We start from the raw sequence: 19,112 nt of genomic DNA on the forward strand, positions 1-19,112 counted from the left end.
TACTACGTGGCAATGAGAAAAAATGAAATATGGCCTTTTGTAGCAACATGGATGGAACTGGAGAGTGTGATGCTAAGTGAAATAAGCCATACAGAGAAAGACAGATACCATATGGTTTCACTCTTATGTGGATCCTGAGAAACATAACAGAAACCCATGGGGGAGGGGAAGGAAAAAAAAAAAAAAAAGAGGTTAGAGTGGGAGAGAGCCAAAGCATAAGAGACTGTTAAAAACTGAGAACAAATTGAGGGTTGATGGGGGGTGGGAGGGAGGGCAGGGTGGGTGATGGGTATTGAGGAGGGCACCTTTTGGGATGAGCACTGGGTGTTGTATGGAAACCAATTTGACAGTAAATTTCATATATTAAAAAATAAAAAATAAATAAAAAAAATAAAAAAAATAAAAATACCAAGAAATAAAAAAAAATAAAAATAAATAAATAAATAAATAAATCTTGTTATCTAGAAGAGGAAACCCCAGCCTATTTAAGTCTTCTTCAGGAATGTCCTATTCTTAGATCATAATTCTTCCATTTACATTTTAGAATCATTTAGAAATTTGTCAAGTGCATGAAAAACCATGTAGTATTTTTACTAAAGTTGTATTGAATATAACACTTGATTTTAGTCAAAAGGCTGAGAAGGAATAACAATTGTACTGAATATAAATATCAATGTTGAGAGAGCTGATATTTTTATGGTATCAAGTCTTCCTCTCAATGTGCATGGGTATATATCTCCACTTTAATAGGACTTCTTTAATATCTTTCAATAACACTTTATCATTTTCTCCATTCAGACCTTACACAACTTTTGCTAGGTTTTTTTCCTAAATACATTACAACTTTTGTGACTATTGTAAGTGGTATCCATTTTGGACTACATTTTCTATTTGCTTCTGGTGCGTAGAAATGCAACCAATTTTTATGCTTTATTTTTATTTCAGTAAAATTATCATAATGTTAAATTAGTTTCAGGTGCACAACATAGTGATTCAACAATTCTATACATTACTCACTCAGTGCTTATCACAGTAAGTGTACTCTCGATCCCCTTTATCTGTTTCACCCACCTCCCCATAACCACTTCCCCTCTAGCAACAACCAGTTTGTTCTCTATATCTAGGAGTCTATTTTTTATCTTTTTCTTTGTTTGTTTTCTTTCTTAAATTCCCCCTATGAGTGAAATCATATGCTATTTGTCTTTCTCTGCCTGACTTACTCCACTTAGCATTACACCCTATAGATCCATACATGTTGCAAATGGCAAGATTTCATTCTTTTTTTATGGCTGAGTAATATTCCATAGTATATATACTACATCTTTACCCATTCATCTATGAATGGACACTTGCTTCCATATCTTGGCTATTGTAAATAATGCTGCAATTAACATAGTGGTGCATATATCCCTTTGAATTAGTGTTTTTGTTTTCTTTGGGTAAATACTTAGTAGTGGAATCATAGGATCATACAGTAATTCTATTTTTAATGTTTGGGATACCTCCATACTGTTTTCCACAGTGGCTGAACCAGTTTGCATTCCCACTAACAGTGCACAAGGGTTCTTTTTTCTCCATATCTTCACCAATAATTATTATTTCTTGTGTTTTTTATTTTGGCCAATCTGACAGATGTGAGGGACTATCTCATTGTGGTCTGATTTGCATTTCTCTGATAATGAGTGATGTTAAGCATCTTTCCATGTGTCTGTTGGCCATCTGGCTATCTTTGGAAAAATGTCTACTCACATCTGCTGCCCACTTTTTAACTGAATTGTTTGGGGGTTTTGGTGTTGAGTTATAGAAGTTCTTCATATATTTTGGATATTAACCTCTTATTGGATATGTCATTTGCAAGTAACTTCTCCCATTCAGTAGGTTGTTTTCTTGTTTTGTTGATGGTTTCCTTTGCTGTGTAAAAAAAGCTTTTTATTTGTAGTAGTCCTAATAGTTTAATTTTGCTTTTATTTCCCTTGCCAAAGGAGACAAATCTAGAAAAATGTTTCTGTGGCTGATGTCAAAGAAATTACTTCCTATGTTTTCTTCTAGGAATTTTCTGCTTTTGGGTCTTGCATTTAAGTTTTTAATCCAATTTGGGTTTATTTTTGTGTATGGTGCAAAAATGCAACTAATTTTTGTATTTTCATCTTATACCTAATATACTTGCCCAATAATAAACTCTCCCAATAATCACTCTGTAGCTCCCTGTGGATATTTCAGGTAGGCAATTATATTATCTGGCTGAAAATAATCCCTTACATTGCCTCAGATTAAGAAACAGGAAGTACATGGGGATAGCTCAAAATTAATAGTATTTCACTTTTACAGCATTTTGAAACAGTCAAGTAACATACTCTGATTTGTAAGAATAATGAACTAACCTGCATGAGCAAGGGCATCCAAAAAGCCACGGAACCAGCCTTCTTCCTGGAGCTCCAATAGGAACTTAAGAAAAAGTGAGGCAGCCTCCATCGTGCCCTTATTGTTTTTCTCAGCCCGAATATACTGCACCTCATCTATAAACAGAAGCGAGAGTGACTCATCAAACTGCAGAATCACTAATCACTGGAAGAAAAACCTGCAAAGGGTTGTCAGACCTAATCAAATGGGGATGGTGATTTTAACAAATCACAGCAATGGAAGGCAAGAAGGCAGCAAACCCTCTGTTCAGGCAGAGTATGGCCATTCTTCACCAACTAAGCCCACCTACCCATCCTCTCCAGAAACTTCTTCTAGTTTGGTATGGAAGTCTGGGAACATGCTCTAAAGCAATCCCTTAAAAAGGGAGTTTCCTAACAATCTCTGAGAAAGCATCCCCACAACAAAGAAGTCATTATAGCACTGGATTAGATGGAAGAACAAAGTCTTCTTCCAACATTTTGATAATCTCTTGTTCAAAAGTCTGAATTAACTGTAGGACTAAAAGCGTGTGAGGATAGGACCACTCCATGGCATCTTTAATTACACTGGACTCAGAAAGAGTTAGAAATGGAGTGATGTTTTCATGGTCCTCTTTCTAGGCTTTTGCTTGAATGGCATGAAATATGGCACACAAGAGAAGCTAAACAGAAACACAATGAGACCAGGTAGAAAATTATCCACCCAACTGCTGGTGGTCTTGCTAACTTGACACACTAACTCCATGTCTGGGGTGGTGACCAAATGGTTGCCTTCAAATGACCTGACACTTGATAGTGTCCCTTTTTTTCCCCCTATTGTCAGTGGAATGTAAATTCCAAGAAGTAAACCAGTTGCCTGACTGGTTAACCATTGTATCCTCAGAGATTAAAAGAGGACCCAGCACATAATAGACACTGAATGAATGAAGAAAGGAAGGGATAGCCTCCTTCTCTGCCAAGGTCTCTGTCTTGGAACAGTAAAGTTAACACTTTCAATGTGCAAAATTCAATGGTTTTTAGAGTTGTGGAGCCATCTCTATCTAATTTTAGTACACTCTGACTAGTAAAAAGAAATCTTGTACCAGCCACTCCCATCTCCCTTCCCCTTAACCCCTTGGTAACCACTAATCTACTTGGGTCTCTACAGATTTGCCTACTTTGGAGATTTCATATGAATGAAATCATACAATATGTGGTCTTTGTAAGTGGGTTCTTCCACTTAAGCATAACGTTTTCAAGATTCATTCATGCTGTAGCTTGTATCATTCATTCCTTTTTATTGCCGAATAATATACTATTGTATGGATACACCACCTGTTGTCCATCCATTCATCAGTTAATGAGCATTTAGGTTGTTTCCACGTTTTGGCTATTCTGAATAACAATGCAATGAACAGTCATGTACAAGTGTTTACATACACATATGTATTCATTTCTCTTGAGTTTATACCTATGTGTGAGATTGCTGGGTCATATGGTAACTCCATTTAACAGTGTAAGGAATTATCAAACTGCTCTCCAAAGGAGCTATACATTTTACATTCCCACCAGAAATTTATGAGGATTCCAATTTTTTAACACATCCTTGCCAACACTTGTTTTTTAGTTTATCTATCCATACTAGTTTTCTGTGGCTGCAATAACAAATTAGCATTAACTGGTGGCCTTCAAACAATAGAAACTTATTCTCTTACAGTTCTAGAGACCAAAAGTCTGAAATCAAGATGCTGGCAGGAGCACACTTCCTCTGAAGGCTCTAAGGGACAATACATCCCACTTCCCTTCCAGCTCCTAGCATTCCGTGGTTTGTGGCCACATCAAATCTTTGCCTCTTTCTTCATGTTATTCTCCCCTCTGTTTGTCTGTCTTGTGGCCACATCACTCCAATCTCTGCCTCTATCTTCACATGACATTCTCTTTGTCTCTCAGTATTTTCACATGGCTATCTTCTTATGAAGACACCAACCACATTGATTAGGATCCCACCCTACACCAGCACGTCCTCAACCTTAACTGATTACCTCTATAAAGATCCTATTTCCAAGTAAGTTCACATTCTGAGGTAGTGGAGGTTAAGACTTCAAAGTATCTTTTTTAGGGACAACACAATCTTGTTGCCTACCCCAACTTCCCTGGGCACACAACTGTACCCTATCCTTTGGGATAGTTAATCCTGTTCTTAGACTCTATCCTTAGAGGTGGGTTCTTACTCCCAGGCCTCCTTGCCCTTCATTCTTTCCTTAGACATTCCACCAGCCACAACTGGCCTCTCCCGCATGAAGGTCCAGATAAGTCCCAGTCACAGCTGAAACCTTCCCAGGGAAACTGTCTTGCTGCATCCTGGGCAGGTTAGCTTCACTCTGCACAAGGTCAGGTCCATCCTGCTGCTACCTAGTCCTGATATCTCCTGCTTCCTCAAAAGCACTGGGAGTTCAATGCAGGGAAAATTCTATTTTTGGTACTTTCCTACTACCTTTGCCATCCTGGCCACTCTGTGATGCCATAGCCAGCTTCTCAAGGTAGAATTTCTTGATCTCTTTTCTGTGCTTTCTTGGTCTCTTTACATGCCTCTGACTAGAGCACTGGCACTGCATAGTACACAGTAACTGTCTGAGTGTCTATCTTTTCCCATTGACAGTGATCATGGACATGTTGTATCCATTTTTGTCTTCATCTTTGTATTCTAATCATCAACAAAGCGTCTGGCTCATGTATGGTCCAGAAAATGTTACTGAAGGAATGGGTAAATACTCAGAATACTGCTCACGGAGGGCCCCTCCAAGATAAGGGTTAGCCTTCTACTCCAAAGGGATATTGCAAAAAAACTTGTAGCCCACAACCTAGTCTGCCTTGAAACATCCTGGACAACCAGTAAATAAGTAAAGCCCCGCAGCACCCTAGTGACCATGTAAGCTCTCCAGAAGAAACATGGCTTCAATTCTCCTTTCCCAAGATTCAACTAGTGTACAATATCCAACATGTGGAGACAAAGATTATGGTAAAAGAGATATTGGATATTGCTGGTGTAATTTAAACATATCGGTGTATTTATGTGTGCATGGGGAATGAATTTTTGGGCGTAAGGAGAGTGTGGATAAGCTCCCACTTCTAGGTAGGAAAAATGAGGCAGAAAGTTTATATTCAGCTACAACACTCATGTCTCAGCTCCCTAACTGAATCCTGATCGAGTATACTTGTCACAATTAAGGTTAACCAATAGAATTCAGAGATTCCAAGGCATCCAAGAAAAAAAAATAGGGGATAGAGAAACTTTATCAATCTAACGGAAAACTGAAAAAGATGAGAAGAAAGAAAAAAAGTTTATGGATACATGTGCACATTATAAAGTATAAAGAAATGAACAGGAAAAATATAAACCAACCAAATGGTATCAGTTGCCCTTGGTAAGAAGCTGGAAACGAAACTTCTATTGTTTCTTTAACATTCAAAAATAAAACAATACTATAGCGTTCTGCAGCTAGCTTTTTCTATTTCCCGTTTGGTACTTTGTGATTACACTATAACTATAAATTAAAACCACTATATATATTAAAAACTATGCTGTCTATGTGCTCCCAAAGCACACTATGGTTTTCCATCAGAGTACTTACCACATTTCATCATTTATGGTGTACTTAGTTAGCAACCTGCCTTCGCATACACACTCTTATTTCTGTTAGGTCAGGATCATTTCTATCACACTCACCACTGATTTTTCAGTTCCTAGCATGATGCTTCCTATTAGATAATACGTGTAGTAAGTGTGTAAATTCTCTCCAATGCTAGCATATTGCCTAACATATGAGTTGTTCATTGAATGGACACATGAGTGCAAGAAAGAATGGGATTCACAATAGTTTGTTAGTGTTCCATTCATTCCAAGATTTCTAGAAGAGATTCTTGCAGGGGCTTATATTCTTCAGAGGCCCAAGCAACTCTGTGGCTCATTAGAATGTTACTTTGTTACTTCTCCCTGAGCACAACTAGAAAGCAGAAGCCCACTTTTGTTAATGGTATTCTTTCACTCCTCACTCCACAACCCTTGGTTTTACAGAGAAATTAGCCTTCAAATTACCTGTCTGCTTTCAGGTAATCTCCCAAAACTGCCTCACATCAGGAAAGATATTTCAGCAGTTGGAGCCTGAAAAGGAGTTGCCAGATCCCTTCTCTCATCTCAACTCCTTCTAGGCACCACCTCCCTTTTCCTCTTTTCTTAAAGCCTCTGCTCATCTCCAGCACAGGGCACTTGGGATTCAAATTTACAATATGGCATTCATCCGTCATCATGTGTCTCAAAAGCTAGACAGAAACACCTGAATTGAAGCCTGCAGCCATTCAGTCCAGAGAGTCTTGCTCCTCTCAAGCTTCCAGTCATTGCAAATAAGACACAGCAAGAGTAAGGGTCAATTACCTTGGAGCTCTCATAGCATTTTGTAATTATTAGTGTACATCTGTCCTCACCAGTCTCCCACCCCCAAAATCTTGAGCTGTATAGTATTTTAAAGAAGGGCCTAAATCTTATTCTTTAATCTCGATGTTGGTACAAAGCTGAAGACACATTAGACATAGCCATTAAAGGAAATACATGAAGTGGACAAGGATTGGTTTATCCAGCTTTGAACCTGACTAGACATGCACCCCTACACAAGTCATAGCACTTCTCTGGGACTCAGTTCCCCACCTGAACTTCCAAAGGCTCCTCCTAGCAATTTCTAGTCTAAAATGTGATGGCAATTTAAGAAGCAAAACAGATGAACCTAGGACAAGGGAAGGAAAAATAAGATAAAAACAGAGAAGAAAGCAAACCGTAAGAGACTCTTAAATACAGAGACCAAACTGAGGGTTGCTGGAGGGGTGTTGGGTGGGAGGATGGGCTAAATCAGTGATGGACATTAATGAGGGCACTTGTTGGGATGAGCACTGGGTGTTTTATGTAAGTGAATCATCAAATTCTACTCCTGAAAATACATTGCAATCCAGGCCTATCTCAAGAAACAAGAAAAATCCCAAATACAAAATCTAACAGCACACCTAAAGGAAATAGAAGCAGAACAGCAAAGGCAGCCTAAACCCAGCAGAAGAAGAGAAATAATAAAGATCAGAGCAGAAATAAACAATATAGAATCTAAAAAAACTGTAGAGCAGATCAACGAAACCAAGAGTTGGTTTTTTGAAAAAATTAACAAAATTGACAAACCTCTAGCCAGGCTTCTCAAAAAGAAAAGGGAGATGACCCAAATAGATAAAATCATGAATGAAAATGGAATGATTACAACCAATCCCTCAGAGATACAAACAATTATCAGGGAATACTATGAAAAATTATATGCCAACAAATTGGACAACCTGGAAGAAATGGACAAATTCCTAAACACCCACACTCTTCCAAAACTCAATCAGGAGGAAATAGAAAGCTTGAACAGACCCATAACCAGCGAAGAAATTGAATCGGTTATCAAAAATCTCCCAACAAATAAGAGTCCAGGACCAGATGGCTTCCCAGGGGAGTTCTACCAGACGTTTAAAGCAGAGATAATACCTATCCTTCTCAAGCTATTCCAAGAAATAGAAAGGGAAGGAAAACTTCCAGACTCATTCTATGAAGCCAGTATTACTTTGATTCCTAAACCAGACAGAGACCCAGTAAAAAAAGAGAACTACAGGCCAATATCCCTGATGAATATGGATGCAAAAATTCTCAATAAGATACTAGCAAATCGAATTCAACAGCATATAAAAAGAATTATTCACCATGATCAAGTGGGATTCATTCCTGGGATGCAGGGCTGGTTCAACATTCGCAAATCAATCAACATGATACATCACGTTAACAAAAAAAAAAGAGAAGAACCATATGATCCTGTCAATCGATGCAGAAAAGGCCTTTGACAAAATCCAGCACCCTTTCTTAATAAAAACCCTTGAGAAAGTCGGGATAGAAGGAACATACTTAAAGATCATAAAAGCCATTTATGAAAAGCCCACAGCTAACATCATCCTCAACGGGGAAAAACTGAGAGCTTTTTCCCTGAGATCAGGAACACGACAGGGATGCCCACTCTCACTGCTGTTGTTTAACATAGTGCTGGAAGTTCTAGCTTCAGCAATCAGACAACAAAAGGAAATCAAAGGCATCAAAATTGGCAAAGATGAGGTCAAGCTTTCGCTTTTTGCAGATGACATGATATTATACATGGAAAATCCGATAGACTCCACCAAAAGTCTGCTAGAACTGATACATGAATTCAGCAAAGTTGCAGGATACAAAATCAATGTACAGAAATCAGTTGCATTCTTATACACTAACAATGAAGCAACAGAGACAAATAAAGAAACTGATCCCATTCACAATTGCACCAAGAAGCATAAAATACCTAGGAATAAATCTAACCAAAGATGTAAAAGATCTGTATGCTGAAAACTATAGAAAGCTTATGAAGGTAATTGAAGAAGATATAAAGAAATGGAAAGACATTCCCTGCTCATGGATTGGAAGAATAAATATTGTCAAAATGTCAATACTACCCAAAGCTATCTACACATTCAATGCAATCCCAATCAAAACTGCACCAGCATTCTTCTCGAAACTAGAACAAGCAATCCTAAAATTCATATGGAACCACAAAAGGCCCCGAATAGCCAAAGTAATTTTGAAGAAGACCAAAGCAGGAGGCATCACAATCCCAGACTTTAGCCTCTACTACAAAGCTGTCATCATCAAGTCAGCATGGTATTGGCATAAAAACAGACACATAGACCAATGGAATAGAATAGAAACCCCAGAACTAGACCCACAAACGTATGGCCAACTCATCTTTGACAAAGCAGGAAAGAACATCCAATGGAAAAAAGACAGTCTCTTTAACAAATGGTGCTGGGAGAACTGGACAGCAACATGCAGAAGGTTGAAACTAGACCACTTTCTCACACCATTCACAAAAATAAACTCAAAATGGATAAAGGACCTGAATGTGAGACAGGAAACCATCAAAACCTTAGAGGAGAAAGCAGGAAAAGACCTCTCTGACCTCAGCCGTAGCAATCTCTTACTCGACACGTCCCCAAAGGCAAGGGAATTAAAAGCAAAAGTGAATTACTGGGACCTTATGAAGATAAAAAGCTTCTGCACAGCAAAGGAAACAACCAACAAAACGAAAAGGCAACCAACGGAATGGGAAAAGATATTTGCAAATGACATATCGGACAAAGGGCTAATATCCAAAATCTATAAAGAGCTCACCAAACTCCACCCCCGAAAAACAAATAACCCAGTGGAGAAATGGGCAGAAAACATGAATAGACACTTCTCTAAAGAAGACATCCGGATGGCCAACAGGCACATGAAAAGATGTTCAACGTCGCTCCTTATCAGGGAAATACAAATCAAAACCACACTCCGATATCACCTCACACCAGTCAGAGTGGCCAAAATGAACAAATCAGGAGACTATAGATGCTAGAGAGGATGTGGAGAAACGGGAACCCTCTTGCACTGTTGGTGGGAATGCAAATTGGTGCAGCCGCTCTGGAAAGCAGTGTGGAGGTTCCTCAGAAAATTAAAAATAGACCTACCCTATGACCCAGCAATAGCACTGCTAGGAATTTATCCAAGGGATACAGGAGTACTGATGCATAGGGACACTTGTACCCCAATGTTTATAGCAGCACTCTCAACAATAGCCAAATTATGGAAAGAGCCTAAATGTCCATCAACTGATGAATGGATAAAGAAATTGTGGTTTATATACACAATGGAATACTACGTGGCAATGAGAAAAAATGAAATATGGCCTTTTGTAGCAACGTGGATGGAACTGGAGAGTGTGATGCTAAGTGAAATAAGCCACACAGAGAAAGACAGATATCATATGTTTTCACTCTTATGTGGATCCTGAGAAACTTAACAGAAACCCATGGGGGAGGGGAAGGGGAAAAAAAAGAGGTTAGAGTGGGAGAGAGCCAAAGCATAAGAGACTCTTAAAAACTGAGAACAAACTGAGGGTTGATGGGGGGTGGGAGGGAGGGTAGGGTGGGTGATGGGTATTGAGGAGGGCACCTTTTGGGATGAGCACTGGGTGTTGTATGGAAACCAATTTGCCAGTAAATTTCATATATTAAAAAAAATAAATAAATAAATAAACATTAAAAAAAATAAAAAATATAAAAATATAAAAAAAATTCTACTCCTGAAATCATTAGTGCACTATGTTAACTTAGATTTAAATAAAATTTAAAAAATAAAATAATTTTAAAAAATGCTTTAGGGATCTTGCCTCAACACCCGGGTTCCTAGCAGGCTACTTGTATTGATTAAAAGAAAGGAAAAAGCACGGGAAAAACAAGTCCTAAACTGTTTCCTTGCTTCAAGGGACTCGGGCCGCTGGGGACCACTCACCGTCCTTAAACCAGGGCGACATGTAGCTCAGGATATAGGTAGGGTCCAGAATCTTGATGACATAGTCCTGGAAGGCGCGCAGATTCCTCCTCTCCTCCGCCGTCATCCCGGTGGCTCAGCTCCCCGCGAGGTCCTACCTCACCGGTGCCCCACTCCCTTTAAAGCCCAGCGGCCGGCCAGGAGGGATTTTCTGAGAGGGTGTACTGGCCCAGCGGAGAGGCGGAGCCGCCGGGGAACCTAAACTGCAGAAGGGAAATGGAAACCGAAACCACAACTAGCGGCGAACGGGCCAGGGCTTGGCGGCTCGCGGAAGCTGGGCTGCCCCAGGTCCCCGCCTCCCTGACCGCATTTTCCTGACGTTAGCCAACCTGCAAGTGCTCGCTCGCCCAGAGGGACGGAGGAGGATCCCTGGGAACTTTTTTTTTTTTTTTCTTTTATAGCAGTAAAGTTTAGATTCAATAAATGCACAGATTTTAAATGTATGATTCACTGAGTTTTGGAAAATGTGTATGAGTGTTAACTGCTTCCCCCAGGTTGTGTAGGTCCTACCTGCATGTTTAACCTAACACGTATCTCCCACCTGTTTCCCAAACTGTATGTACTATTTTGCATTCCCACCAGTAGAGTCAGAGAGCTCCAGTGGCTACACATGGGTCAATTTGCCATCTTGGTCAATGTGAAATAGTGTATTATTGTAGTTTTAACTCCTCAAATAGTTAATGATGTGAGCACATTTGCATGTACCTGTTGGCCATTTACATATCTTCCTTTGTGAGGCATTTGTTTCCATCCTTTGCCTGATTGGGTTTTCTTTGTATTATGAACTTATAAGTTATTTATTCTAGATATAAGCCCATTGTCAAATATATGTACTTCAAATATTTTCTCCTAGTCTGTGACTTACCATTTCCTTTTCTTAAAGCAAATGTGAAATATTAAGAAAGCAAATAGAGTCATGAGATAGAAAATAAAGGAGATTGAAAAAAACTGTTTTAATGCAGTGGTAGGTCTTTCTAGGTAGGTCACACTTCAGCTGAGTCCTTAAGAATGAGAAGGAATGAATTATTCAAAAAAATAGGAAGGGGGGAATTCCATACAAAGGGACAGAAAGCACAAATGAGTCAAAGAGAAAAAGTGATTTGTATCAGGAATTTCTTGAACAAGGGATAAATGGCATGGAGTGTTACTGAATTGGTGAAAGGGCCTTGTAAGGCAAAGAATAAAGTACAATGGGAACACATTGCAGGATTTTAAGCAAGGAGTAACATAATTTGATGACATTTTTTAAAAGACTTTCTCTCTGGCTCCTATGTGGAATGGGTAGATCGATGGGAGCTGACTCAAGAGAGGATGAGAGCAAAGATGAGGACAGTGGCAATGCAGAGTATAAGAAATGAAAAGTTCCAGATATACTTTAGACATAGGATTGAGTGAAGGAAGTGGGAAAGGAAGAGGGGAAAAAAAATCAAGGCTACATTCCAGGCATTGGCTTGAGCAACTAGGAGAATGGTAGCACCAAGACTAAAATGAAGAAGACAGGTTTAAAACATATCGTATTCTACCGTGAAAGAAAGATGTTAGGTAACAACAAGTTCAGGAAGGAGAAATAAAGCAAGATAAGGGAATAAACAGTAATGAGGGCTGCTTATATTAGATGAGTGACTCAAGGAAGACCTAAGTGAGATAGCATGCCATTTGGGTGAAGAGCATTCTAAAACAAAGTGCAAAGAGAAAAAACAAAAAACAAAAAAAAAAACCACATAGTACAAACAAACAGGGGTGAACCAGGTCTGCAAAAGAAAAGAAGGGGAGAAGAGTCACTAGAATAAAGTGGGCTGGGGAAAGAGAGGAGAGAGGTGGCCAAGGCAGTTCACATACAGCCTGACAGACCACAATGACTTTGGTTTTGATTTTTTTAAGTTTATTTATTTGGGGAGAGAGAGCACAAGCAGGGGAAGGGCTGACAGAGGAGGAGAAAGAGAATCCCAAGCAAGCTCCAAGCTGTCAGCGAGGCTTGATCCCACAAACTGCGAGATCACAACCTAAGCTGAAACCAAGAGTTGGATGCTCAGCCAACTGAATCACCCAGACACCCCAGTTTGGGTTTTGATTTTAAATATGATGCAGAACCATTGCAGGATTTGGGGGTTATAACAAGACCTGTTTTTAAAGGCTCACTGTGGTTGACTGGAAGAAAACAAGCTGCAGGGAGACAGGTGGAAGCCTACTGACCAGGTAAGAAGCTGGCACCAGCACTAGTCCAAGTGAGAGATCATGGCATCCTGGATTAGGAGCAAAGCTGTGGAAGTGGTAAAGTGTGGCCATGAACTGAATGTGGGATATGTGAGAAACAAGTCAAGGAAAATTCCTCTTTAGCCTGAGCAGCTGCATGAATGGGGGTGCCATCTATTAGCATGGGACGTTGGAAGACAGGAAGGCTTGTAGGAGGAAATCAAGAACATACTCGCTTGCTGATGAGAATGATCCACAGGCAGTGCTTCTCAAACACGAATGCACAAGAATCACTCACAGGTCTTATTAAAGTACTGATTCTGACCTAGTAAGTCTGAGATTCTGCATTTCTAAGAAGCTGACACTGGTGATGCTGATATTGCTGGTCCACAGACCTCGTTCTGAGTAGCAAAGTAACTAAGTAACATGTAGCTAAGGAACTAAAAAGCAGGAGATACAGGAAAAAAGAGGATAATTTAAAAAATCAAAATTCCTGTTAAAGTGACGTAAGTGAAATCCACAGCACGTGCAGAGGGTGTATGTCCCAGAACAGTGGTTCTCCAACTGTGGTCTGCCAGCCAGTAACATCAGAACCACCTGGAAACCGGTTAGAAAAGCAAATTCTTGGCATCCCAAACATTTTGAAGGTGTGGGCCCCAGCAATATGTTTTAACAAACCTTCCACATGCTACAGATGCACACATAAGTGTGAGGACTAAAAGCCTAGATGAAGAGGGCTTTCTCCATTGAGTGGAGCAAACCTGGATGCTATGGTAGGTTGGATGCAAAAGTTACAATTCTTCACTTTTCCCAATACTTATACCTCTTACAATGTAACTTTGTAGCTCCTCCCATCAATACTGGTCTCTTTTCCTTCCCCTACAATCAGTTTGGTCTTAGGACTTACTATAGGGAGAAAAAAAAAAAAAAGAGGAAATGATGATGTCAATTCTGAGCCCAGGTCTTGAGACTCCACACTTCTCTCTCTCTCAGACCCCTGTGACCACCAGGTAAACAAGCTCAGGCTAATGTGCTGGAAGATGACTACACAGAGTCCAATAATCCCAGATGAGGCCATCCTGGATCAGCAGGCCACCCAGTTGGCTGAGGACAGACGAACAAACCAGTCAAGACCACATGGGTGGGCAATGTCTCTACTAACATGCTAGAGGGGTATTGTTTTGGTGAGCAGATAGGGTTTGTGTTTGCCTAAACCTGGCACTGGTCAGAACTGCCCAGCCACTATGGAAAGCCTGCGGTAGAGACAAGTGGAAGGTTTGAGAAAGTAAAAGGTGTGAACTATACCCATTATACCAATGAGCAAGAACACTAAAGAAACTTGTCCACTTGGGATTGTGTTCTTATGGTGACACCAACCTGCAGTTCCTAATTTCCTTCAAAAACACTCAGGAGGATGCATGTAGGCACAACCGAAGAGCTGGGTTCATCCAGATGGAGGTCTTGCTAGGTAACAGGTTAGCAAACTATTGCAGGACAGATTTGGCATGTGACTTGTTTTTAAAGAGGCCACAAACTGAAAATTGTTTTAACATCTTCAAAGAGTTACAAAAAAAAAAAAAAAAAAAAAGACTATACAACATAGAGTACATCTGGCCCTTTACAGGAAAAAGTTGCTCACCCCTAAACTAAGTGAACGAAGACAGAAGGGCTAGAAAGAGGTTATTGTAAGGGAATGATTTAAACATAATCCAGAAAATCATAGCTGAGCATGAAGGGAAGTATAGAGAAGGAGGGTGATGGGTAGAGTAAGGTCAAAAGATTATACTTCCTAGTCCTGTATTCTAAAAATGGTATTAGATATCTTTGGAGGTGGCCTAATCTGCCCCACCCAGAACAGAATTCCCTGATTCAATGACCACATGAAGGTAACTCCCAAGACCTTAAAAATAAAATTAACCTCTTGGAAATTCTGTTTATACCCTACTGCATGCAGGGCACTGCCTCTGATACAAGATATACAACATAAAATTGAAGAGACAAGTATATGGGACTACGGGTACATATACTTCTTGGTCTCTTTTGAAAACCTTTTCTTCTTTTGCCAGCCTCCTTAATGTTGTATTCTCTAGAATTTTCACTTATGCCTGCTTTTCTTGTTTTTCTACTCTCTGAGAGAACTCATCCACTTCTACAACCTCTCTAGTACACCCACCCTAGTTTCCCAGTAACTCCTAAATCACCTCCCTAGTCCCCATCTCTCCTCCAAGATTCACACTCCTATTTCCAGGTACCCACTGGAAATCTTCATCTGTCCAGATGTCCCCCAGGGTGTCCCAAAAGAATTTTCTGTGATGATGGAAATGTTCTCTACCTATATTGGCCAATATGGCAGCCATGAGCCTCACTAAACACCACTTAAAATTCAGTTCCTCAGTTTTACTAGCCACATTTCAAGTGATCAATACCCACATGTGCCTAGTAGCTACTATATTGGACAGTGCAGCTCTAGGCTGCTCAGTCTCAAACTGAACTCATTGTCTTCCCCAACTATCCCTATTCCTCTATCTCCTAATTCTCACACGGGGTGGTGGGGAGGGGGGCGGAAATCTCATCATACCAGACTTTTCCCTCTCCTTACAGCCCATCCTCATGTACATGGTACCCAAATTTTGTCTAATCTACCTCAGAAATTGATTGAATCCAGCCTCTCCACTGAATCCCTGTTGTTTTTCTAAAGGCCCTTCTGACTTCTGGTTTGAGCTATTGAAAAGAGCTCCTTAAGCAGTCTTTCATCGAGGTTTTCCCACTCCAAACGTTCTTCTACATTACTGCTAGTTGTTTGAAAACAAATCTAATCGTTCCATTCCCACCTTCTTCAACATTTCTGTTGGTTCCACCCTATTCATTGTTACACCTCTAGCATTTAGCATAGACTCAGACCATATGTACTCAGCATTTGGTGAATAAATGAATTTTACAAACATAAGTCCAAAGAGGTATCCTTGTGCTTGAGAATGGTTTACCTATTTAAAGTGCAGATGGTCATGCAGAGAAACAAATACTAGAGATCTAATTCTGCCCCCTTGTGTCTGTACAAAAGCATATCATCTAATGCTTTACAGGGATGAATTTATGGACTCAGACCTTGGCCTAACTCAACTTCCATTTTCCTTGCCTCTTGCTTTTCTCAGGCACAGATCCAATGGATTTACCATTCCCCCACGTGCAGGTAAAGTGAGAATTTCCTAATTTTCACATTTTAACAACCAATCTTACTGTACTTTTTTAAATGGCCCTTTCGCACTTAATGTTTTCTAATACCTAAGTGACTCAGGTATTGACTAAAAACTCAGAATGAGGAAATAACTATTTACCAAGTTTTCATTATCTTCTTTGTACACATGCCAGCTGCTCTAGTGGAACTCAAGCATAGTTTAAAGTACAAGATATAATATCCATGACACGACTACCATTTCCTTCTCCATCCTTGACCTTCTGCCATCACCCACAGTATCTTCCATGTAAAGGATACTTCCAGCCACACTGATCACCACCCTCCGTTCCAATCACCTTCACCTCTACCTCCACCCATTCTAGTTACTTCCAAACATCCCTAGCATTAGGCACTGTCTAAAATACTTTTTGTCTTATTCCTTCCTCCACTGTATCTACTTGAACCTCACTGGAAAACAAATTCTTTGTTATCTCCCTGTTCTTTACATATAATGGTGACCTAGCTTCACCTTTCCTACACAGCCCAGAAGCCAGAATGCATCAATTCAACTATACTCACCAATATCTCAACTCCCTTGCCTCCCTTTTACTAGTCACATTCAGAACTTCAACCATGAACCATCTATTTATTCACTCACCAAACACATACTATACAACAGCATTTTCTCATTCCTCTTCTCAAGTCCAATCTTACTCACGACCCATACTTCTCAGAAGTTGGCATTACTTCCTACTTCATGGAGAGAGGCTTTACAAGTGTTAATAACCTCATCTCAGTGCATCTTGCTCATGAGTATTTCTTTGTGCGTTACCTCCTTCTGTCATTTCACAGTAAGACTTGCCTCTGCTTCTACCCATTACCAATTCACTTACCTGTGCTGTGCTCTGCCATTCAGGAACTCTGCTCCATCAGTTACCTCTCCTTTACTTTTTTTTCCTATTCCAGGGTCTCCTTTTCAGAAAGCTTGTCTTCCCTCTATCCTAAATTACAAAACAAACAAACAAACAAAAACCTCTCTTGGGGCCCCTGGGTGGCTTGGTCAGTTAAGCGTCCAACTCTTGGGTTTTGGCTCAGGTGGTCTCATTGTTTCATCAGTTTGACCCCTGCAACGGGATTCTCTCTCCCCCCTCTGCCCCTCCCCTGCTCATGCTCTCTCAAAATAAATAATAAACTTAAAAAACACCTCACCTTTGTTTTTATACCCCTCACACACTTGCTTCTGAGCATGGGATCAAGAGCAGTTAACCATGTATCTCAGACTAAGATCCTTATCTCAACAGGCCCAGGATTATAAATGGGACCACAATACTTCTAGTGACTGGTTCTTTCTCACAAAGTGGCTTTAATAGTTACTGCATGTTCGCCTGTGACATTTTTTCCTTTTGCCAAGTATATGTGGCTGAAAACTCTAACACACTCATACAGGTAACCTAGCAGGCCTACAGAGGCAATTTTATTAACGTTTTGAAATTATTTTAAACCTACAGAAATACAAAAATAGTTTAAAGACTTCCTTTTTACTCTCATTTTTTAACACTTTGCCACAATTTATCATTTTCTCTGTCTACATATGTAGCATTCTTTCTGAACCTTTTGAGAGTTAGGCTACATACACAATGATTATGATTTCGCTTCCCATGTGGGTTTTCCTAAAGGCACCAGTGGACATATCCATATAGTAGTGCCCCCCCCCCCCCCCACTCACCTGCAATTTTGCTTTTCATGTTGGTTATCCAGTCAACTAGGATTTGGAAGCAGATGATCTGCCTTTTAAAGTATCCTGAGGTCAACAGTAGCCTAAGGCTACATAACAATGCCTTTGTCATTCACCTCATTTATCTCATCATGTAGGCATTTTACCACCTCACATCATCACAAGGATGAGTACAAGTTATTTTGAGAGACATTCACGTAACTTTTATTGCAGTATATTAATTGTCCAATTCTATTATTGCTGTCGTTAATTTCTTCACCTAATTTATAAATTAAACTTTATCACAGATATGTATGTATAGAAAAAACCAGTACATACAGGGTTCAGTACTATTCAGTTTCAGGCATCCAGAGGGATCTTGGAACTTATTCCTTGCAGTTAAAGGGGTCATACCATATAAACTCTGGTCTCAGTAATAGCTACATTAATTTAGTCAGTTAACATTTCAATTGTACGTAGCTTAACGAGCTTAATGTTAGAAATGCACCCATGCTCAGAATTCTGAAAAAATCTGGTTTGTGAAGAGAAACCTCTCCCTCTACTTCCCATCCTTTGCCCCCATTGGTGGGGACAGTGGGGTGGCCACAACTCAAACCAGCTCATACATGGTTTCTGGTATCCTGAAGAACCTTCTGAAAAATTTTTAATACAGGGTGTACTGACCGACTAAAGGCATCCATACCCACTGGCAGGGAACTGTAATTATTCCCCATGATAAAACAATTCCCAGTAAGAATGGGCTGTCAGTTTACCTTGAGTAAACTGTTGTTGCCCTTTGTATGCACAGACCATTATTACAGATTAGATGGGTTGGTGAGGGCCTTGGATTGGCTCCCACAGAGCTTACTGAAACTGGGAATAAAGTTTTCCTGTTGTCAATCTGAAGATTGATGAACAACCAAGTGCAAATGTTAGGCTGCATTCCCGTTAGAGTCCCAGAAGTCACAAAAACACTAAAAACCTGAGGTAAAATAAAATGTCTCATGGACAATGAATTCAGATGAACAGGTTAAAGAACACAGGATTAGGCTAAAAGCTGACAGATAGCAGAGCCCCCTGAAAGGAGAAAGGAGGTCTTAGCCAATTTTAAACATCTCTAGCACCTAGTTATCCATCAAGTGCTGTTAAGTACTTCTTATATGAAACGAAAGAGAAGGGATTTACCAGTACACATAC

The 19,112-nt window shown here is 39.9% G+C and overlaps 1 protein-coding gene across 4 annotated transcripts in view; it reads right to left on the bottom strand.

Moving 5' to 3' along the window:
• The window catches only part of RIGI (RNA sensor RIG-I), a 61,101-nt gene extending 42,514 nt beyond the window's left edge, over positions 1-18,587 (bottom strand). For all 4 annotated transcript variants that reach the window (XR_007456531.1, XR_007456538.1, XM_049624748.1 and 1 more), the window contains exons 1-2: positions 10,795-18,587; positions 2,382-2,516 (exon numbers count right to left, since the gene is read on the bottom strand). Coding sequence is in view for 2 of the 4 variants with exons in the window: in XM_049624748.1 (XP_049480705.1) it covers positions 2,382-2,516; positions 10,795-10,900 (241 nt within the window). In the remaining 2 variants the exon portion in view is untranslated. The remainder of the gene's footprint in view (positions 1-2,381; positions 2,517-10,794) is intronic.
• Positions 18,588-19,112: the final 525 nt, after the last annotated feature.

The sequence above is a fragment of the Panthera uncia genome, chromosome D4, assembly GCF_023721935.1.
Source record: "Panthera uncia isolate 11264 chromosome D4, Puncia_PCG_1.0, whole genome shotgun sequence".
Classification (NCBI taxonomy): domain Eukaryota; kingdom Metazoa; phylum Chordata; class Mammalia; order Carnivora; family Felidae; genus Panthera; species Panthera uncia.